The following is a 24665-nucleotide window of genomic DNA, read 5'->3' as shown; positions in this document are numbered from 1 at the left end:
CAGACACACCCACAGTAGCTGCTCGGGTTTCAATACCTTCCTGTAAGAAAAATGAAACACAGTATATAATACAACCGATAGCTAACACAAAGTGAAACACATGGTAAAATACTGTAATTTTAATAATTAACCATTATTAACAATAATATTCTTACAATAATATTCTTAATATATAAAATTCAGCTGAACAAGTCGGCGACTTGGTGCGCTAAGATTCCAGGAAGGACAGCAATAAAGCCGCAGGCTTCCCACGGCACAGAAGGCCGTGGAGAGACTTAACCAGTGCTAGTTGAAAATACAGAAAACAGAAACTCGGCTAGAAATAATACAAAATTATTTTACCGATTCAGTAAATAATTCCTCACTTTTTAAGCAAATGCTAAAAGAGCGTGAAAATATACAGGAGGATATACTTATCAACTCTCTGATGTTAATCAGGTTAGGCTGAAAAGGAAAATGGCGATACTGTCAGGGTGAGTAGTGGCTTTATGCTCGCAGGGGCGGAGGAGTGCTACGTCATGGTCCTCTGACAAGTGTCGTTGGTATTAAGTTTTCAGGTTCTGGTGTCTTAACCTTTTGCGGTCCTATGTCGAACCTGGTCTGACATTGTAATTTTCCCTTTCCGGTCCAATGTCGGACCCTGTCCGACATCATCAAAAAGACGTAAAAAACAGATCTCTAGTCGTTTTTCCTCCGGATAAAGCCGAGAAAACCATTCAATGGCCAAGTGAGACCGATAGGAGCCGAGAGAAGCCAGAAAAAAAGGGTGTATCTCAATAATACAGATAGCCCTGACACCACATAGATAACATGGACATAACAAGCAAGATAGCTGCTTCTGCATCCAGCGCTCAAAGAATATCACAGACATTTGCAGAGCTTTTTTTAGATGTTATAATAATAAAATAATGACTTGGATCTCATTATTGAGGAGTTTGGTGATAAAACGAGTGATCGGGAGATGATTTATTGGTATGCACTACTATGTAGAGGTATGTGAAAAGTACAGCGAAAAAGGGGTGGGGCAGGGCTGGAGATGCAGTACGGAATGTCCTGTTGATATGTAGTGTCATTTAAACCTGTTTTACTGTGAAAAAAAAATACTTTTAAAAATACTTTTGCCTGAGACGCGCTGAATAAATGGACCGCTAAGGGTTAAAGGGGAACACCCATTTTGTAATGGTTAATAATCCCTACTTGAAAGGGAACTGCTGTTCTTGGAGTTAAACAACATCACAAACATGTTTTTTTTTAATGGATATTTATGTTTTCTTACCAGTTATTAACTTGAAGTAGTGTCAAATTAGTCTGGGTAGCAATCTGCTTCTTCTCATCTTCTGTTGGATAAGGGTGCTGCAAAAAAATGTAAATTTTCTTATAAACAAGGTTGATCAGTAACATATAAAACCACCCTAGTTTTGAATGGAGTTGGTAACAAAAACAGTTACCACATCCACTGCATGTAATAATAGCATCTCAGAACAAATGGCCATGCATAGTGTTGGCAAAATCAGTAACCCAACACTCCATACCTGTATACAGGTCTAGGAAAGGCACAATAAGTCACTGAACTTATTTAGTTAGTTATCCTAGGGTAGTCTTTCTGTAAAGTTATTTAGTGCTGAGGTTGTGGCACATTGACTAAACAGACATCCAACTGTCAAGATAGAACTACCAGACCACACATCAAAAACACTACAGATTAATATGTTTTAACAATGTTCATTTTATGGAGGATTTACAAAAATGTATGAAATGCACACAGTAAAGTCTGAATAAACACATAGATCCCAGGGTGTCAGCTTCAACAACATTACTGGGGAGTTGGTTCCAGACCCTCACAATTCTCGATAAAAAGTGCCTCCTATGTTCTGTTCTGAATGCCCCTTTATCTAATCTGCATTTGCGACCCCTGGTCCTTGTTTCTTTTTTCAGGCCAACAGAATTTTGAATGCTTGAATCAGATCGCCGCGTAGTCTTCTTTGTTCAAGACTGAATAGATTCAATTCTTTTAGCCTGGGGGGGGGGGGGCGGGACGGGACTCCACACTTTCCTTGTCTATGCTGCAATGCCTAGATAGAACACGTCTTAGTTAAGATTGCTGTAGTGTAAAAGCGTAACCCCAATTTCCATAGTTTTGTGGGTTTGTGTCGCAAACTTAAATTTATCTTAAATGTCGTTTTTTGCAATGATAAGAATAGATTTATAACACTGAAGGTTTCATTTTTTAAGGAGCTTAACAGCACAACACTTTTAACCCTAACATATTGTGGGTTATAGAGGGTATATAAAGCTGACATCATTTAAAAACATAAGGCAATGCCCCCCCACCCCCACAGAATCATTGCATTCCAATAGTATTACAATTTCAGAACTGACTTATAAATTCTCAATTTCTGAAACAAGGTTGAATCCCTTCAAATGTTTGATGTAATATTACTGTCGAGCTAGGAAAATTATGTTTTGATACCCATTGATTGTTAATGTAAGATTTTCCCTTTATTATTTCCAGAGCAAGTTTATTTGGCCATGTCAGTCATATGAGTGAGCTGATGGGTTTTTCAACTTTGAATAGCAACACTCTGTGATTCATTAAAAAAAATAAAAAACCTTGATCACCTCCAGCCGTCTGTGTTCATTAGAGTGCTTTCTTTTCATTTAATAGCACAAGCAACATTACCATGCCCCCTCCCCCTTTCTTGTGTTGAAAATCATTTGTATCTTGTTTTTTTAAACTTTAATTTGGGTATTTCAAATATAGCACAGCTAGAAAATGTATACAAAATTAGAGCAATCAGCACCATGAAAAAGTAGAGCACTGTAACCTACAACTATAGTATTAACATGTACAAATAGATGGATATGCGCTTCCATATTCTGTGATGTACTTTAGGTGTGGCATACATAAGGCATTCCCCCGCAAGGGATTGCTATAAATAATAGTTCACAAATGGACAAAGGGAGAAGCATATTATTTTTACACATTATTTATTACAGCGTATTTTCTTATGCTATGGTAAATACATACAAGTAAATATAGACTAGTATTTCTGGCAGGGGGCAGTGCTAAATAAAAGACATCCCTGCCATTAAACAAAAGCTTTGGCTATTGTTCCCAATCGGTCTTCCAGTCATTATTGCTCCCATCTAACACATGTACTTTGATTCCCAGTGATCAGGTACCATAAAGGGGAAATAAGAACATGAATATCACAACTGCTACTACTTCTTGGCAGTTTCTCAAAGAGACCAATGATGGGAGAGCTGCAGTACTGAAAAACCATTGCACATGCCCTAGAGCAGTGGTCAGCAAATGGCGGATGCCTCCTTGGCAGGCTGTATCAAGGGCTGAGCGAGAGCGGAACTTCATTTTAATATTACCGCAAGGGGGCTGTCATGGGGGATTCCCCATATGACCTTCATATATTTCTTGCAAGTAAGCAGAAAATTGAGTGTTTTGCAATATCGATTCCAAAGGACAGTACTTGCTGATTGTGATACATTTATGCCTCACTATGGTACTGGAATCCTCATATGATAGACAGGAACGCAGAATAACATAAAACACAATTCAAAAGTAGCATACATTTTTATTTTAAATGCTTCATTGTGTTATGACAAATTTAATGAGAAAAATGGCACTTTCCTTCTGCGATCCGCTTTAGAACACCAGGTGTGATAGACATGATGGCGATATGTAGGCAGTCCTCCAAAGATTCTTGTGTCAGCCTGTTTCGTGCATCTCTTTTTAATATTGCATTAATTGTGAAATAAGCCACTTCGCATGTGGATCCAAACATGGACATCATAAAGAGCCAGCTTCTTTTTCAATTCAGTTTTCAGCAATAATGATGCCTGCAAATTTACTACTAGTTCTAGTTGCAGAGCTGCTTCATCGATTGCGGGAACACTTGCTTCGCATGGGACGAGAAATCACCATCGGGGTTGATTGAAAACGAATCACGGACAAAAACGATTATGTGCCTGGGAATGCTGAAGTTGTCAAAGCGAGCACTGAAATTGTCTTTCAGCTGTACAATAAAGTCTGTCATCATAGGAGTCAGTTTCACTTACAACATATATCGGAATGTTGAACTAAACTAAACTAAACTGTCTCTTAATAGAAACAACACAGATACTATATTATTTTTACCAATATTTATTTGGAGGTTACAAAGACATACTATCACAATTGTTACTTCTTTTTTCATTTTGGTTTGTTTTCAACCGGCTTCACCAGCTTTTTTTTTTTTATTGACGAGCTGGTATGCCGTGTGCCATGCAACACATTTTTTGGATGGGAGGGGGGGGGGGTGGGTATTGCAAGTGACCCGCTCTGCGGCTGCCCGCGGGTCATTTGACCCACCGTCAGATTTAATTGCTGTCCACTGCCCTAGAGGGTGGTTAATTAATGGTAATGTCCAAGACCATTGTTGAGGAAGTGTAAGGTAGCTTGCATTACTGCTACTTCTAGCTCATATGAGGAGATGCCAAGAAAAGCCTGGAGTGCATCAATCCAGCACCAAGGTCAAACACAGAAAAAATGGTACTTTTCAGTGATACTTACTCCAATGTGCTGGAACAGCCAGGATCTCATTACATTGGTGGCTTGCTTGGGCAGCACTCCTCGTTTGTTTTTGGAGGACATATCTTCATGATGCAAAATACTCAGATCCTGATTTAACTGGAGCTGGAGCTATATAAAGATATAACAGACGATAACTAAAAACAAAATACATTTGATGTCCTTTTTCCTGATCATGTTGGGCTGCTTTAAGATTTTAAAGCTCATATTAACCTGACTGACAATCTGTGAGGTTTATAATAGGAATAATTGTGTTTCTATTCCCTTGAACACTGACTAAACAGTGGTATCACTGTATATAATTCAAGCTAAAGCTTGAATTCATTCAAGAATTTCAAAAGTAAAGGACAATATGTTAAAACAGTTCATGAAATGATAATTAAGTCAGAAGAACACAACTACATAAAACACAAAATAACACAAACAGATATAAAATATTGTAAACCCTAAAACACAACTGCAAGAATAAACAATATACTTGCAGTACAATACACACACACACACACACACACACACACACACACACACACACAATACCAGTGTCAAATGTATTAAGTGTACTTTAGCAACCCACCTGTGTATTCTGGATGCGCACTGTGCCTGGTGACAAAGCCTGTGTTACTACCTGGCCTTGTGGTGTAACGACAGTCACAGGGTGATACACTGTGCCACCTATTTATAAAAAGACAGTTTTGCATGTTTTACTGTGGCTGCAGAGAGGGTTGAGAGCAACTGGTTTATGTTTTCTGGAAAGCAGTTTTTATAAAAGGTCATTAAATCATTATTTACAAATTAAGGAATGTTAATGTATCTAAATCCAATTTCAAACCTACTTTTAGATGTAGTATTGCTAGTCTATTTCCCTGTGCTGAGAAAAATAAAATCACAATATAAATACAGGTACTGGTAGGGATGCAACGGTTATGATTTAGATAAAATCAAGATAAAATTGAACCAAATCCAGTTTTTTTTTGCACAATAAAAAGCTTTGTCAGTTTCAGCATTAAGTTGCCGTTTTCGGGAGCTCATCACACACTTTGCTGCATGTAAACATTTCATATTAACATCCCTTAATAATTTTAATATGGCAACATAAATCATAAAAGTTATGACAAGACTTACCGACTGCCCTAGGTAGGGATAACTGCGGCTTTATAATTAGTCTGGTTATTCAGGTGTGTTGATGAAAGGTGCTGGTACTAGCAGGCATACGCAAACACTGCATACCCTAACCCAGTAATTTGTTCGTGGACCACCTGAATTTTTTTTTTTATCTCGGCGGACCAACGAATAAATAGCTGACTGAAATATAAGCACGAATATATAGCTGACTGAAAAATAAGCACATAAAAAAATCACTATAATACTAAGAATAACCGTAGACACCTTTATTTGTTTTAATGCGATGGGTGGGTCTGTTTCTGTGAGCAGTTATTTAAAAATTTGTGTTTTAAAGAACGGTTCTAGTTTACTTTTCATTAACACAAATTTACAGAGGGAGAAAAAAAAATTGTATTTTTAAATTGGTAATTACAGCAGAAATTGATTTATGTGAATTCATAATCTGTGAAATTGCAATACATCCATGAGGTACCAGCACAGTCGGAGCTACGAATCTCCAGCTATAATCTTTATTTATAAAATGGAATGTTTGGATGCTGCACGCCGATTGGCTGTTGAGGGTTTTTTTACCGTGCAATATAACTCTATAATGCACGAAACAACTTATTTTGCCGAAGCCCGGTTCAATTAATAAATGATCAATACAAACATATTAAACTTGCAATAAATATACACATTGTTGTGAGAAGTCTTTTAAAGTTTTAAAAAATGAGTGACATTCCTTTGGTCAGGCATGACAGTGGACAAGTGGCTAGAATTACAAGAAAAAATAAAAAGCAAGAGATACAAAGATTTAGCAAGTCAACAACTTAATGAAATCGAAGAAAACAAAAATGTTTTGGCAGCTGGTGTTTTTTATTGATTTGATGAAACATAAATAAAATGGTCAATCGACTTAAAACAGTTTGTCTTGAAAATCTAAATGGTCTGTTATGATAATTTATGCTTGTGACAAAAAAACAATGATTCTTGGGGTAAATCTCCCTCCCGACCTGTGAGGGCGCTAAGTAACGGGAAAAGAATACCCTGGACTGCTTAGCCTGACACTTCGTTCCTAGGGTTAAAAGGAAGTCGGTCATTTAAAAAAAGTGGAGGAGCTTCGGTACATTAACTCATTGACCTGGAAGGGAAATAATGTGGCAGCCGCGGATTGGAGGAGCGGCTGCAATCGTTTACAAGGGGTCATAAGTGACGGTTAAATAGCGACGTAATCTGTTCCTTCGTTTTGGTTAATGAAAAAACCCAGAAGGATCTGAGGATTTGTGTATTCATGTCGTGAGTGTTTTGTTTGTTTGTCTAATTGTGTCGTTATTATTAGGGCAGCAGTGTGGAGTAGTGGTTAGGGCTCTGGACTCTTGACCGGAGGGTTGTGGGTTCAATCCCCAGTGGGGGACACTGCTGTTGTACCCTTGAGCAAGGTACTTTACCTAGATTGCTCCAGTAAACACCCAACTGTATAAATGGTATGTAATGTGACATAATGTATAATGTGATATCTTGTAACAATTGTAAGTCGCCCTGGATAAGGGCGTCTGCTAAGAAATAAATAATAATAATAATAATAATAATAATAATAATAATAATAATAATAATACGGCTAACACGTTCTGGAGCTGTCGCCAAGGGCCAGCACAAACCCGGAACAGCACTGCACTTGTACCGCGAAGAAACTGTATTTGCACCACGAGCACTAACTCACGCACTAAACGGACTTGTGTATGTGTTTTGTGTGGGTGTATAATAAAAGGGACTATTATTTCGGGACAAACCCAGGAATTACAATTTATGTAATACACGCTGCTGTATTACTTAACATAATTTATTGTTTACGTTTGTTTTGCCGTCAGGCACTGGACATACAAATCATTAAACAACTTTGCACCTGGATTATAATGGTCTGTCTGTTCATTGATCACCTGCACCTGCACACTGTTAACCACTTTGCCACAATACTTCAGTGCGGCAAAATTCGGCTGGTCAAGAGTATTCAACTGTGTTATGTTCGCCTCGGTGCTGGTCTCAATCGCTCCGTAAACAGTGCTGACATAAACCGCAATGATAGCCTTTTGGTGACCAAGCATTTAAAAATGACAATAATTTATTTTTGTATTAGCTTCTCCAAGTCAGCGGTAGTAATGCGTGAATACTGAACTTGGTCTTTGCCTCATTTTTTGTATCTTCATTATCACCACAAAAAAAATTATTGGCATTTTTAAATGCTTGGTCACTAACAATGCTAACATTGCAGGCTATGTCATCTCTGTTTATGGAGCGATAGAGACCAGCACGGAGGCTTCATTCATTTTAATTAATTACAATAAATGGAAATCTTGGAAAACTCCAGTTTAATGTTTACAACAAATATAACCTTGTTTGAGGGACTATTTTGTCTCCAAAGCGGAAGGAGAATAATAAAATTGTTTGCTTTTTTAAAAAATAAAACCACTATTTTTTATTGTATCCGTTTTATAAGCGGGATAACACTCCAGGGCTTGTGCGTTGTGTTGCTTTGCTTTGTGCTTCCAACCCAACTACAGCAGTATGTTAATGCAACATAACGCACGACCTGTAGTGTGTTATCCCTTACTTTACAAGCTGCTGTGTTGAGTGCACGTGAGCTCCCGAGCAAGAATATATTTAGACACTTCAAAACTATTTAAGGTCTATAAACTGTGCTGCCGCTTCCTTTCTGTAATTATGTAACCTTTCATGGACCACCTGAAGGTAGCAGACGGATCACCAGTGGTCTGCAGACCACGATTGAGAACCACTGCCCTAACCTAAACGTTTTGTTAAAAAAAAAAAAAAAAAATCATCTTAAGCTGTTAGTTTTGTAATTAAAAAAACAAACAAAAAAAAAACAGTTGTTGAGTCTGTTAAATTACTCCATGTAGACATGAAAAAATAAATAATGGGTCTAAACTGACTAAAACAGCCAAATGTAAGTGTTATGAGGTCCCAAACCATTGTGAAACTGGAATAAGCAGGATACTGCTGACAAAATCTGGAAGCTGTTTAGGGTCAGTTTATTTTTATTAAGGTAGCTTTATTTATTGTGCATGTATTGAAATGAGTTTTGTTTGGCTGATTTTTGTTGCTGCATTCTGTCAGCATATAGATTGAAGTGTAGTGGCCTTACCAGAGAGTCATATGCATTATAGTACATTTTAAATTAGAAGGTATTTCCTCACCAGAAACTATTTTAAAATCCCGTCAAACACCTTTGTCGCTTTGAAGCCACCATGCTGATTAAATCATTTCAATTTTAAAAACCATGAGCAGCACTCAATCATGATTTTCCATGGCTGCTCATGGGGGTATAACAGGAAAATAATAAATACAAAAGTAAAATGTTTCTTAATACAGTATTTTATTCTTTCTACATTGTACTGTACATTGAGTGATGCAATACCACTGTATTGAGCATATTTACCACCAGGGATCCTAGGAATCAGTTTGTTGTGGAAAATCACAGATTTTCAATGCTGTCTGAGAATTTTTTGTTCAAAGGTGGGGCAAAAAACATGCAAGACCTTTTCTGTTTGTTTGATAACCAAATCAATACACTTCTCGTATATAATCATCAACACAGGCAATTTTGCTTTAAATTTAGTAAACACACTTGTTCAATAAAACTTCTTCTGGTTAACGAAACACACTCACGTCACATTCATGCTGAAACGTAGCTGCATTTACTTCAGTATCCAGTGCATTGTTAAGACTGAACAAGCTGCTTAAAAGATGCCAAAAACGATAAAAAATTGCCCCTAAGATCGGGTCAATGAGTTTGGCAATAGCCATCCAGATAAAGACTAACTCGGAGATAAACTGGTATGAATACTATTTATAGTTTTTTACTTTACACAGAAGTAGTTGTAATGTTTAAAGTAAAATGGTAAGTTTGTTTTATATTATTGATTGATGGCACTGGTGAGGTGTAACTTCCTTAGAATTTAAAAGTGTACCAATAAATGCTTCCTGTGTCAACTGTTATTCAGTAGTACTGTTTGTTTATATATATATATATATATATATATATATACACACACATACACACACACAGTACTGTGCAAAAGTTTTAGGCAGGTGTGAAAAAATGCTGTAAAGTAAGAATGCTTTCAAAAATAGACATGTTAGTAGTTTATATTTATCAATTAACAAAATGCAAAGTGAGTGAACAGTAGAAAAATCTACATCAAATCAATATTTGGTGTGACCACCCTTTGCCTTCAAAACAGCATCAATTCTTCTAGGTACACTTGCACACAGTTTTTGAAGGAACTCGGCAGGTAGGTTGGCCCAAACATCTTGGAGAACTAACCACAGTTCTTCTGTGGATTTAGGCAGCCTCAGTTGCTTCTCTCTCTTCATGTAATCCCAGACAGACTCGATGATGTTGAGATCAGGGCTCTGTGGTGGCCATACCATCACTTCCAGGACTCCTTGTTCTTCTTGACGCTGAAGATAGTTCTTAATGACTTTCGCTGTATGTTTGGGGTCATTGTCATGCTGCAGAATAAATTTGGGGCCAATCAGATGCCTCCCTGATGGTATTGCATGATGGATAAGTATCTGCCTGTACTTCTCAGCATTGAGGAGACCATTAATTCTGACCAAATCCCCAACTCCATTTGCAGAAATGCAGCCCCAAACTTGCAAGGAACCTCCACCATGCTTCACTGTTGCCTGCAGACACTTATTCGTTTACCGCTCTCCAGCCCTTCGGCGAACAAACTGCCTTCTGCCACAGCCAAATATTTCAAATTTTGACTCATCAGTCCAGAGCACCTGCTGCCATTTTTCTGCACCCCAGTTCCTGTGTTTTTGTGCATAGTTGAGTTGCTTGGCCTTGTTTCCACGTCGGAGGTATGGCTTTTTGGCCGCAAGTCTTCCATGAAGGCCACTTCTGACCAGACTTCTCCGGACAGTAGATGGGTATACCAGGGTCCCACTGTTTTCTGCCAATTCTGAGCTGATGGCACTGCTGGACATCTTCCGATTGCGAAGGGAAGTAAGCATGATGTGTCTTTCATCTGCTGCAGTAAGTTTCCTTGGCCGATCACTGCGTCTACGGTCCTCAACGTTGCCCATTTCTTTGTGCTTCTTCAAAAGAGCTTGGACAGCACATCTGGAAACCCCCGTCTGCCTTGAAATTTCTGCCTGGGAGAGACCTTGCTGATGCAGTATAACTACCTTGTGTCTTGTTGCTGTGCTCAGTCTTGCCATGGTGTATGACTTCTGACAGTAAACTGTCTTCAGCAACCTCACCTTGTTAGCTGAGTTTGGCTGTTCCTCACCCAGTTTTATTCCTCCTACACAGCTGTTTCTGTTTCAGTTAATGATTGTGTTTCAACCTACATATTGAATTGATGATCATTAGCACCTGTCTGGTATATGTTTAATCATACACCTGACTACATGCCTACAAAATCCCTGACTTTGTGCAAGTGTACCTAGAAGAATTGATGCTGTTTTGAAGGCAAAGGGTGGTCACACCAAATATGGATTTGATTTAGATTTTTCTTCTGTTCACTCACTTTGCATTTAGTTAATTGATAAATATAATCTATTAACATGTCTATTTTTGAAAGCATTCTTACTTTACAGCATTTTTTCACACCTGCCTAAAACTTTTGCACATTACTATATATATATATATATATATATATATATATATATATATATATATATATATATATATATTTGTAATAATGGTATGTCCCGTTCCTTTGGCTGTACAAATGCAGTTCATTTTTTCGTTTTTACATTTTTGTTTCTATTTTAACAATAACCAACTGGACATTAAAAAGCTTTTAAAAAACCAAAATCATTCCTGGGTACCGGTATAGATAAAGTTCTGCATCCTGGTACCTATACAGTAGGTCGCATAGTGCGATTCTAGCTGGACCATTAGAATGAGTTTGAACTACAACATATGAAGTAAAGCATCAGTAAGCATTTTCATTATCTTTGAAATATTTGCATATTCCATATTGAAGTATAAATAGCATTTTCGGTTTTTTTTCTTTAAAAAAAAAAAAAAAACACCCAGGAATTTTCCAGAGTTTATTTTACAAATATTAAATTAGGAATAAAATCAGTGAAAAAGTGTTTTTAATTGAAACATCGATAAAAATCGTGGAAAAAAATCTCAGTCTACACAGTTTACATGTGGAATATGATGTGTAGCAGTTCTGGTTTCTAATTAAGTTTAATGTACTTGTGTGGCAAAGTAGTTGATTGGGTACAGGTGCAGGAGTGATGCAGTGCATGAATGAAACAGACAGAGATGATTATAATCTGGTTTGGAAAGAATTTTATTATTTTGTTTTCCAGGTCTGGCAACCAAACAATAATCCCCCGGTTATACACACCAATGTGTACTGCACGGGGTAAACAATAGGATTGCAGTCCCAAATAATAAACAATAATATCCTCCCCACAATAACACAAACATGGTCACCAGTCCTGGGTCCGTGCAGTAGTGCTCGTGGTGGGTGATACAAGTTTATTTCGTGACTGTGGTGAAGTGTTGTTCTGGCTTTGTGCTGACCCAAGGCAACAGCTCCGGAAACGTGTTAACTGTCTGGTGATTCACAAACAAGGCAATTACTAACAGACAGAACAAAACAAATAAAACACTAACGAAACTGCTATGTTCTCTAGGGTCTCTCACCCTCTGGGGTTGTATTGGTTAAAATACAAAACCAACACGAAGGAACAGAATGCGATTCTCCGTCCCCTTTTATGCCGTCACACATGACCCCTTGGTAAACGAGTGCAACCGCCTCTCTAATCTGCGGCTGCCACGTCGTTTCCCTTCCGGGTCAATGCATTCTTGCAACTGATTCTCGCCTTCATCCAGACTGGCCGACTTCCCGACCCTGGGAAAGAACTGTCAGACCAGCCCGTCCAAAGAACTCTGTTCTCGCTGCTTAGCATCCTCACAGGTTGGGAGGGAGATTTAGAACCAAGAATCATCATATTTCTGTCACATATCCCACTGCTCTAAGTGGAGCCGAAGGAACACTCGGCTGAATATATCTTTCCCATTACTCCCCCCTCCCAGGAAAAATAATCCACATTTTGATGGTCTTTCCCCGCATGGTGTACCATGTGCTACATGAAGGGTCGCAACGCCAAATACCACCGAGTTATCCGGGCATTGCTATCCTTCACTGTGCTTAACCACTTGAGTGGGGCGTGGTCTGTGACAAGAACAAATGAATGTCCCAGCAGGTAATATCGTAAAAAGAGTAAGTTGCCCATTTAATGGCCAAACACTCTTTTTCGACTACGGAGTAGTTGCGCTCCTGAGGTAGCATCTTTTTACTCAGATACAGTATCGGGTGTTCTACTCCGTCTACCTTTTGGGACAAGACAGCACCCAAACCCACGTCCGACGCATGGGTGTGGAGGATGAATCTCTTGGTGAAATCAGGTGCAATAAGCGTGGGGGCCTGGCACAGTTTATGCTTAATATTATCAAACGCCCCCTGACACTCAGCTGACCACTTAATCAAATTTGGAGCACTCTTTTTGGTGAGGTCGACTAAAGGGTTAACCACTGTGGCATACTCTGGGATAAAGCAGCGGTAATAACTGGCTAATCCCAGTAGTAAACTCACCTGAGTCTTGGTTTTGGGGATCGCCGCGTCAACCAAAGCCTGGATTTTGGTGACCATGGGTCTCACCCTTCCATTTCCCATTAAAAATCCCAAATATTGAGTCTCTGTCTTGGCAAACGCACATTTTCTCAAGTTAGCTGTTAGCCGGCCTACCCTTAGAGATTGAAGAACGGCTGTAAAACCTGGTCCATCAGTCTCTGAAAGGCAGCGGGTGCATCATGTAGCCCAAACGGCATGGTTTTAAAGTGACCTCTGTTTTAGTTATTCTGTCTTCATTATTTGGAAAATTGTAGAAAACATTTCAGCCTGAAAAGAAAACACATCACTATTTCGTTCCCTTTTCTTTTTTTCTGCCATGTTTACGTGAGTGGCTGAGACTGCCATTATTTGCATTAATTCTTTGAATTTTGGCCAGTCTCTGCCCAGAACAACTGGGTGTAGCAACCTTTCCGCCACTCCTACTACCAGGTGATGTTTTATCGGTCCTACCGATAAATATACTTTTAATGTGGGGTATGCTGCCATACAGAAGATGGCCACCTGACCTTGTGGCCGCCATGACACACCGCCCAAGAGAACTGTTCTAATCAAGGTTTGCTCACACCCTGTGTCCACTAATGTGTGGGTTTTCACATTTCCTAAAACCATATCAATCATACAAGGCCCCTCCCGACCATTTTCCCCACACTTACCTATCTCAGGTGCCCAATTACAGCGGCCACATCACACTCCATGGCAGCGGGGCATGACCTGGCCAGATGTCCCTGTTGGTTGCACCTAAAACAAGCTGGGGGGACAGAGTGGGCAATGGTTAGATATCTGTCCCGTTGCTGGTATGGCAACGGGGCAGGGGCTGCACCTCTATTCCAGCTGGGGGCCAATCTTGGTCTCCATGAAGGGGAAGCAAGGGGGCCCATTGGGGTTGGTGGTCTTGGAGGTCTGGGTCCCGGGGCTGATGGTCATGGCGAAGGAGAGAGAGGAGGGGCTCGGCTGCTCCGAAGGGCGGGAACCGACAGTATCCCGGTTCGGGCGGAGACTAGAGTCCTCATAATCCTCGGCCAGTTTCATGGCGTCTTCCAGGGAGTCAGGGTTGTGGTGCCGTATCCAGGCTTGGGTATCAGCGCCGACCACATGGCAAAATTGATCCAGAACCACTGCTTCCCCCATTTGCAGGTTGGTTTTCTTCTCAGGGGTCAGCCAGTGTACCATGTGGTCACAAAACCGCTCTGCAACCACCCTAGGGCATGTCTCTGGGGATCTTCGGTACTCCTTGAACCGTACCCGGTGGGTCTCTGCCGTAATGTTGAGGCGGCGGAGAACGGCCAGCTTGACCAGGTCGTAACTGGCGGCGTTGAGGTCGCTCATAGTCTGGTAGGCTGCCTGAGCCTCCTCGATCAGGCAGGGTCCCAGCTGGCTTGCCCAGAACTCCCGCGGCCATAACACGGTGGTTTCCATCCGCTCAAAAGCAACCAGGTACGCCTCTGGATCATCCTCCGCCGTCATCTTCATCGCCCGAGCCTTCGGTGCCGACATTGCTGGTGTTCCTGTAGGGGCTGGTGTTGTGGCAAGTGTCAGCTCTACCCATTCAATGACCGCAGTCTAGCTCCTCCCTCCTTCTCTCCTCTGTCTCTCATCTGCTGTCCAGCGCCTCCAGCAGCTCTGCCAATGCGTGACGATCCATGTCTCGTGTCTGACACCACGTGTGGTAAAGTGGTTGATTGGGTACATGTGCAGGAGTGATTCACAAACAAGACAATTACTAACAGACAGAACAAAACAAACAAAACACTCACAAAACTGCTACGTTCTCTAGGGTCTCTCACTGTCCTTCTAGGTTAAAATACAAAAACCAACACCAAGGAACAGATTGCGATTCTCCGTCCCCTTTTATGCCGTCACACATGACCCCTTGGTAAACAAGTGCAACCGCCTCTCCAATCTGCGGCTGCCACGTCATTTCCCTTCCGGGTCAATGCGTTCTTGCAACGGAGTCTCGCCTTCAACCAGACTAGCCAACTTCCCGACCCTGGGAAAGAACTGTCAGACCAGCTCATCCAAAGAACTCTGTTCTCGCTGCTTAGTGACCTCACAGGTTGGGAGGGAGATTTACACCCAAGAATCATTGTATTTCTGTCACACCCTGGCATGTATGATGAAGCAGAATCTGTGCAAGTCGAGGCCATGTTCAAGTTAGCTAGTACTTTGCTTGTCAATCACGGTGCTGATGAAAATAGTATATCTGCAGAAGGTATGAACATGACATCAGCACAAAACAAGCCAGGTTTTTCACCTTGAAATCATAAAAAGAAAAGAAAATTGACAGAACTGGACGATCCAAGCCATCGGGAGACGTGTCAAAATTGGCTATTTGGCTTTTTGTATACTTTGAAACATTAATTTTCTTTTGAATAGTCATAAACATATTTATGTTTTCTCCACATTCCTCATCGACTCAAAATATTTTATTTTTGTGTATTTAAATTTAGTTTTTTGATCAAGCTAGTTACTATTATTGCACTTGCCACAATAATCAGACTTCAATTGGCCTTTGGCCAACAGAATCAGGTGATAATGTGTTTGTGAACAGAGAACCAATGTGTGACGTTTGAACGTAATTTGATCCTCTGACGTCTAAATGTACCTACTGTATACTAGGATTCAATGTAAGTCTGATTATTACAATGTCGGCAAAATAAAACAGCATTTTGAATCAAAATATTGTGTATTTCCTAGAAAATAGTACTGGGAAAATATTGAATAATACACAAATATCAGGTATAAAATCATTAAAATAGATGTACACATTATGCTTTATGTGTATTTTTCTTTGTTATTCTTTTTTTCAAAGAAGTTTGAATTTTCATCAAAAATCTTACCTGCAACAACTTGTGTTGGGTTAACTGTTGCAAAGGTTACATTTCCTTGCTGCAGTGCTGAAGCAGGAACCACAATTCCTTGGGGACTAAGAGTGCCAGTAAAAGTGCCAGAATTCTGATGTGGCATAAAACAGATGAAAAAATAAATTAAGCAATTGCATGAACACTGAAACCCGAGCTTAATCTCCTTTTTTTCTGAAATACAATTTTGCCACTTCAATAGTCTTTTTACTCAGCAAATACAGCATTCCAAATGTTTGATTTTCATTCATGTCTTTGAAAAATCTAAAATGTATATAATAAAATTATTAATTCAGCTACTTTTATGTGTTTGATTCTATACATTTTACAGTTAAAACTTATGCAGCTTCCAAAGTAAGCCCTCATCCCACTTCGGAGACAATATTTAAAAATGAATGTTTAACACCATTTTGACAGTTTTATTTTTTTTTTCAAATAAGATTCAATAAATATCAAATCAAAGTATATGATCATGCAAAATCCTTGTATACTATGTTCTTACTCTGACACAAACACATCTTTTGTTTGTTTAGACTCTTCTGAACAGCTGCATCACAGATGTAGGAGGCTGTGTGGTCCATTGGTTAAAGAAAAGGGCTTGTAACCAAGAGATCCCTGGTTCAAATCCCACCTCAGCCACTGACTCATTGTGTGACCCTGAGCAAGTCACTTAACCTCCCTGTGCTACGTCTTTCGGGTGAGACGTAATTGTAAGTGACTCTGCAGCTGGTGCATAGTTCACACACCCGTCTCTGTAAGACGCCTTGGATAAAGGCATCTGCTAAATAAACTAATAAGATGGACTCGCTAAAATCCAATTTTTCAGACTAAATTAATAGCTTTCTTTTTTTTTTTTTTTTATAAAACTGACACTGAATAAAAGCACTGTCGAATTTGTTAAATGTGATTACATAGTTTGTTAGGTTATTATCATAACCCTGGTTCCCTGAAATAGAAATATAACCATTACTGAATGGGATATATCTCGTATAGCACGAAGCTGCTCCTTTAGGGATCAGCGACATTTTCTCTTCAGGCCTGCTGTGTTGGAGTGAACGCAGCGACCTTGAAGAGTAATGGTTACATTTCTATTTCAGGGAACCAGGGTTATGATAATAACCTAATGAACATTCCCTTTCAAGTACGAAATATAACTATTCCCGAATGGGATACAACACCCAAGCCGTCGCAAGTGAAGGACTTGCAGCACCGGCAGATGTGCTAAGAAAGACCGATGACATACTGTCTACAGTATAGTGAGGGTGTATATGCTGCAAGGTTATCCTGAGTAACCTTAGCATTTAAACACCAGACGTCCAATTAAGGTGTGTGGCAAACTACACCAGGACTTAACGTGGAACACAATGAAAAGTGTGTTAAAAGTGTGATCCCAAAACCAGGGTTCTGCTGACCTACGGCATTCAGTTGGTAGAATCTGGTAAAAAGTATGAGGCGTGGCCCATACAACAGCATTGCAAATGTCTGAGACAGATGCACCCTGGAATAATGCCAAAGAGGTTGCAAGGCAAGAGGTTGCAAAAACAGACAGGCTTTCGCAGTTGAAAATACTTGCACTTCACCCGCTTGGCAGAGACAATGTCAAGCAGGAAAGCTTTTTAAAATGTAGGGGCTCAAATGGCGGTCTTGTAAGCGCATCCAGCACTACACTGAGCCGCCAGAGAGGGACAAAGTCCCTCCAAGGGGGTCTTAACCTCCGAGCACCCTTCAAACACTGTCCTGCAAGGAACTGTGCTCCTAGGGGAGACAGAGTCAATTTTAATATGGCAAGCCGATATAGCTGGCAGGTAGACCTGAAGTGTGGAGGGGGATTTCCCTTCATCAAAAAGGTACTGCAAAATTTGCAGTATATCTGCCATGGGACAAGTCGTGGGGTCCAGTTCACGCAACTGACGGAGACATACTGGGAGTGCATAAAGGCTACCCTGGCACTCTAAAGGGTGTCTAATAACCCTGTCAGATAACCCAAGGTGGCTCAAATGTCTCAGCTTAGGGGCAAGACCCAAAGCTGCAGGCCTGCTGGGTCTGGATGCCTGTGATAAGACAGCGTCACTTGCACGACTGTTGTTTACCAGGAGGTGAGACTCAAACACAGAAGGTAAGGTGATGCTAATGCGCACGTTTAATAATAATAATTATAATAATAATACACAAATGACAATAACAAAACAAAAGGGTATAAAAACACTTACAGTACTACAGGACAAGACATAAGAACATAAGAAAGTTTACAAACGAGAGGAGGCCATTCAGCACAAACCATCGAATACTAAACCAGCAGGTTTTATGCAGCCGACTACTGTGAAGGAGCCCGGAGAAATGCTGGGTCTGGATTTCATGGGACCTTTCCCAAGGAGTAAGAACATAAAAAAGTTTACAAACTAGAGGAGGCCATTCAGCCCATCTTGCTCGTTTGGTTGTTAGTAGCTTATTGATCCCAGAATCTCATCAAGCAGCTTCTTGAAGGATCCCAGGGTGTCAGCTTCAACAACATTGCTGGGGAGTTGGTTCCAGACCCTCACAATTCTCTCTGTAAAAAAGTGCCTCCTATCTTCTGTTCTGAATGCCCCTTTATCTAATCTCCATTTGTGACCCCTGGTCCTGGTTTCTTTTTTCAGGTCAAAGAAGTCCCCTGGGTCGACATTGTCTATACCTTTTAGGATTTAAATGCTTGAATCTGATCGCCGCGTAGTCTTCTTTTTCAAGACTGAATAGATTCAATTCTTTTAGCCTGTCTGCATACAACATGCCTTTTAAACCCAGGATATTTCTGGTTGCTCTTCTTTGCACTCTTTCTAGAGAAGCAATATCCTTTTTGTAACGAGGTGACCAGAACTGAACACAATATTCTAGGCGAGGTCTTCCTAATGCATTGTAAAGCTTTAACATTACTTCCTTTGATTTAAATTCAACACTTTTCATGATATATCTGACAATCTTGTTGGCCTTTTTTATAGCTTCCCCACATTGTCTAAATGAAGACATTTCTGAGTCAACATACACTCCTAGGTCTTTTTCATAGTTCCCTTCTTCAATTTCAGTATCTCCCATATAATATTTATAATGCACATTTTTATTGCATGCGTGCAGTACCTTACACTTTTCACTATTAAATGTCATTTGCCATGTGTCTGCCCAGTTCTGAATGCTGTCTAGATCATTTTGAATGACCTTTGCTACTGCAGCAGTGTTTGCCACTCCTCCTATTTTTGTGTCGTCTGCAAATTTAACAAGTTTGCTTACTATACCAGAATCTAAATCATTAATGTAGATTAGGAATAGCAGAGGACCTAATACTCCACTGGTTACCTCGCTCCATTTTGAGGTTTCTCCTCTAATCAGTACTTTGTTTTCTACACGTTAACCACTCCCTAATCCACATGCATGCATTTCCTTGAATCCCTACTGCGTTCAGTTTGAGAATTAATCTTTTATGCGGAACTTTGTCAAAAGCTTTCTGGAAATCTAAATAAACCATGTCGTATGCTTTGCAATTATCCATTGTCGATGTTGCATCCTCAAAAAAATCAAGCAGGTTAGTTAGACACGATCTCCCTTTCCTAAAACCATGCTGACTGTCTCCCAGGATATTGTTACCATATAGGTAATTTTCCATTTTGGATCTTATTATAGTTTCCATAAGTTTACATATAATAGAAGTCAGGCTTATTGGTCTGTAGTTACCGGTTCCATTTTGTCTCCCTTTTTGTGGATCGGTATTACATTTGCAATTTTCCAGTCTGTTGGTAGAACCCCTGTGTCAAGAGACTGTTCTTGGTTAGCGGTTTGTAAATAATTTCTTTGAGTACTATTGGGAGGATCTCATCCGGCCCAGGGGATTTGTTTATTTTAAGAGCTCCTAGTCCCTTTAACACTTCTGCCTCTGTTATGCTAAAGTTATTTAAACTGGAAAGGAACAGGTCGACATGTGGGGCATGTCCTCTTTTGTAAAAATCTGTGAAAAGTTATCATTTAATATATTTGCTATTTTTTTTTTCTTCGTCTATGATTTTGCCATTTATGTCTCTAGACATTTAACCTCCTCTTTGAATGTTCTCTTGCTGTTATAATATTGGAAAAAACATTCTGGAATTGGTTTTAGCCCCTGTGAAAGGGTAGCCTTGCGGGCCCAGGTGTTAAATCGGCAGGCAAAGAGACTCAGAGACCAGGAAACTGCAGCTAAGCGCTTCTGCGCAGTTTAATAAACAAAAGTAAATCAAATACTTGAACAAAACACTGCTCACAGAGCAAAAATAAAAGGTCAAACAAAAACAAATCTCACACGCAATAAACACTTACAAAATAACTGGCACAAGGGCCAAAACAAAAAGTTTAAACAAAACTGTTCAGGCTGGGCAGAGCCTTCACTGAACTTTGTCACACCAAACAAATGTAGCAAGGTACTTTACAGAGCGTTTAAAAAAAAAAAACCAAAAACAAAGTACACAGAAAGAGTACTTGGAACTGCAAACACAAGTCAAAAAGGAGACAAAACCCAACCAGGTAACTATAGACCAATATGCCTGACTTCTATTATATGTAAACTTATGGAAACTATAGTAAGATCCAAAATGGAAAATGATCTATATGGTAACAGTATCCAGGGAAACAGTCAGCATGGTTTTAGGAAAGGGAGATCATGTCTAACTGCTTGATTTTTTTGAGGATGCAACATTGACAATGGATAATTGCAAAGCATTTGACATGGTTAATTTAGATTTCCAGAAAGCTTTTGACAAAGTCCCGCATAAAAGATTAATCCTCAAACTGAATGCAGTAGGGATTCAAGGAAATGCATGTAGAAAACAGAAAGTACTGATTAGAGGAGAAACCTCAAAATGGAGTGAGGCAACCAGTGGTGTACCACAAGAATCAGTATTGGGTCCTCTGCTATTCCTAATCTACATTAATGAGTTAGATACTGGTATAGTAAGCAAACTTGTTAAATTTGCAGACAACACAAAAATAGGAGGCGTGGTAAACACTGTTGCAGCAGAAAAGGTCACTCAAAATGATCTAGACAGCATTCAGAACTGGGAAGTCACATGGCAACTGACATTTAATAGAGAAAAGTGGAAGGTACTGCACGCAGGCAATAAAAATGTGCATTATAAATATCATATGGGAGATACTGAAATTGAAGGAGGAATCTATGAAAAAGACCTAGGAGTTAAGTTGACTCAGAAATGTCTTGATCTAGACAATGTGGGGAAGCTAAAAAAAAAAAAAAAGGCTAACAAGATGCTTGGATATATTGTGAAATGTGTTGAATTTAAATCAAGGGATGTAATGTTAAAACTTTACAATGCATTAGTAAGACCTCATCTAGAATATTGTGTTCAGTTCTGGTCACCTCATTCCAAAAAGGATTTTGCTGCTCTAGAAAGAGTGCAAAAGAAGAGCGACCAGAATTATCCTGGGTTTAAAAGGCATGTCGTATGCAGACAGGCTAAAATAATTGAATCTATTCAGTCTTGAACAAAGAAGACTACGTGGTGATCTGATTCAAGCATTCAAAATCCTAAAAGGTATAGACAATGTTGACCCAGGGGACTTTTTTGACCTGAAAAAAGAAACAAGGACCAGCAGGTCGCGACGGGCTGGCAGCTCCCACGGCTGACTGTACAGGCACTGTGCCAGTGACGCAAACCAGGTCCTCCTGGGCCACTTCGGGGCTACTAACAGGACCAGAGCCCGGCCTTGCCTGACCTTCTCCACGTACAGTGGACACAGTGGCAACAGTGGAAAAGCATAGAACAGAGTCTTGGGCCACTCTCCAATAGAGAATACCAGTGGGGAACATGGGTGGACTCCTGGGTCGCGAAGAGTTCCATCTTCATGCACCTGAAATTCTACCAGAAATTCTCCCAGATGAGGTTCAAAACCTCCGGGTGAAGTAGCTATTCTGAACTGTGGAAGCCACCTCTAAAAGAAGGTCCGCTGCCCAATTCCTCACCACTGGCAAATGAACTGCTCTTACTGAAAACAGGTGTTCGTGAGCCCATAGTAAAAGCTTCTGGGCAACACGATTGAGACCGGGAGACTGGAAACTGCCCTGGTAGTCACCACTGTGATGTTGTCAGTGCTGCTCAAGAAGTGTCTCTCTTGTATCTCCTGGGACAAGTTCTGCAGGGCCAGATGAACTGCCCACAGCTCCAAAATATTTATGTGGAGACCCTCCCATAAGGGTTCCCACATGCCCTGCAGACAGTGCCCCAACCTCGGTTGGAAGCATCTGTGGGCACCACCTCTCTCCTCGTAACACTGCCCAGAACTGTGCCTAAGCACTGTGAAGCCTAGCCGTTGGGATGTGGCTGGTGACCAATCCCTTGTGTAACACTGCCTGTGCTGGTGACTTGGCACATATCAGCCAGTCATCCAGGTAATTGAGCACCCTGATGCCTCCGAGTCTCAGAGGAGCCAGTATAGCGTCCATGCACTTTGAGAACGTGCATGGAGCTAGAGAGAGAGGCCATACTTAGTGCTTGAAAGGCAAACCGCAAGTATTTCCGGTGGCTGGGTCTTATAGGGATGTGAAAATAGGTCTCCTTGGTCCACCGTAGTGAACCAGTTGCCTGACCTGACTGACTGCAACAGCTGTTGCATTGTCAGCATCTTGAACCTCTGTTCCCTCAAGTAGAGATTGAGATGTCTGAAGTCTCCAGGAAATACCTGGAGTAAAATCCTTCTCTTTCGTTGAGAGTGTGAACAATCGGAATGGTCTGTTTTTAAAATAGTGTCTCGAGGGTTCATGACTGTTGTTACGATCGTGCCCTGAAAGGGAAGGGGGCCAAAATGAAACTGTAGAGAGTAGCCGGCCGGTAATCTGTCTCCTTCACAGTTTAATAAATGTACAAACATGAACAACACGCATTTATGTTGTTTTGGGTTATATTGTACTATATTAGCAATAGTTTGAGTTTAAACCAAGAGAAACCATAAAACATGTAGAAATAAATAAATCCATAAAACTAAAACCATAAAATGTGTATAATCTTTATATGCAAGTGGTTTGTCATAGGCTACAGAGGTACTCATTTCTTCTTTGTTGCCATCTTTAAAAATGGATTATTGCAAAGTTCTTAAACAAGCATTCATATAGATGAGCGTTTGAAGGACTTGTGGTGATAATAACCTAATGTTCCCTACCAAGTACAAAATGTAACCATTACCTCATAGGTAGAAATACCAAAGCTGTTGCAAGGCAATTATTGCAAACAACTCAAATGCCACAAGGCTCAGCCAAGGCCACCTTGCATGTTACCTGAGGAACCGCAGTACTAGTAGCTAGGACTAAAAAATTGAGGGAGAACTCACCTCTATGTTTATGATGCAAAGGCCGACCCTGAAACCGCCTTTAACACTCTCGTTCTAAAACTAGGGTTTTTCGGATCTACAACATTCAGTCGATAGAATTGTGTAAAAGTATGGGGAGTAGCCCACACCACTGCAATGCAAATGTCTGTGACAGATGCACCCTGGACTAAAGCCCACAAAGTTGCCATTCCCTGACAGAATGGGCAGTGAGCTTTTCTGGAGGGGGCAAGTTGGTTCGCTCATAGGCAGTCTTCACTGTGTCTGTGATCCACTTAGATAGCCTCTGCTTAGACAAGGCTTTACCATGGGATTTAACAGACCACAAATTGTTCCAACTCTGTGTTCTGTCCACATAATACACTAATGCTCGCACCAATCAAAGCGTATGGAGCTGCCGCTCCCTGTCAGATTGGAAAGGGTGCGGGTGGAAAGCCTCCAATTCCACAGTCTGGTTAACAGGATTGGTACGACTCACTTGCATCTCACCCACCCACTTAGCAAGAAAGCCGCTTTCAAAGATAAATATTTCAGCTCAGCTGAATGCAAGGGCTCAAAGGGAGGCTTCATAAGTGCTTACAGCACCACATTAAGCCTCCAACGTGGGGCAATGTCCTTCACAGGCGTCCAAAGCCACTGAGTTCCTTTTAAAAAATACCTGTGATGTGAAAATATGGCTACCTTATCCTGTCGTGGCCTTCACAGAACCACTCAGAGCTGAACCAGAGAGAGAAGTTGAATCCTGCTGGAGCAGGGCTGACTTGCTTGACATCAATGGGAGAATCTAAGATGTTGAAGTAACCTACTTATAAATGTATTATGCTATATTCTTTGTGTTAGTTTACAATAATATACTATGATGTACCTTGTTATTAATCTACTGTATTGTTGTTTAAAATATTCTTTGTAACCAGGAACAATGTTATTAGTGGAATTGGATGGAATCTGTGTAGAAGGTTCATTACTGGAAAATCATGCTAGCATGCTGAAAGCCTCTTATCAAGAGGTAGGATCTCTAAAATAAACATAAAGCCTCTTTGGCATTCCGAACCAGTGGAGCAAAGGAGCGCAAACTCTATAAAAATAGCAAATAGTGTAAAG

General features: G+C 40.3%; 1 protein-coding gene across 5 annotated transcripts in view; it reads right to left on the bottom strand.

Moving 5' to 3' along the window:
- Positions 1-24665, bottom strand: part of LOC117406669 (homeobox protein PKNOX1-like) — a 149320-nt gene that overhangs the window by 33523 nt on the left and 91132 nt on the right. For all 5 annotated transcript variants that reach the window (XR_009329347.1, XM_034010884.3, XM_059028749.1 and 2 more), the window contains 4 exons: positions 16212-16326; positions 5160-5257; positions 4568-4696; positions 1277-1353 (listed from right to left, as the gene is read on the bottom strand). Coding sequence is in view for 4 of the 5 variants with exons in the window: in XM_034010884.3 (XP_033866775.1) it covers positions 1277-1353; positions 4568-4696; positions 5160-5257; positions 16212-16326 (419 nt within the window). In the remaining variant the exon portion in view is untranslated. The remainder of the gene's footprint in view (positions 1-1276; positions 1354-4567; positions 4697-5159; positions 5258-16211; positions 16327-24665) is intronic.

Source organism: Acipenser ruthenus, chromosome 8, assembly GCF_902713425.1.
Source record: "Acipenser ruthenus chromosome 8, fAciRut3.2 maternal haplotype, whole genome shotgun sequence".
Taxonomy (NCBI): domain Eukaryota; kingdom Metazoa; phylum Chordata; class Actinopteri; order Acipenseriformes; family Acipenseridae; genus Acipenser; species Acipenser ruthenus.
This window is presented reverse-complemented; position numbering and strand designations above follow the sequence as displayed.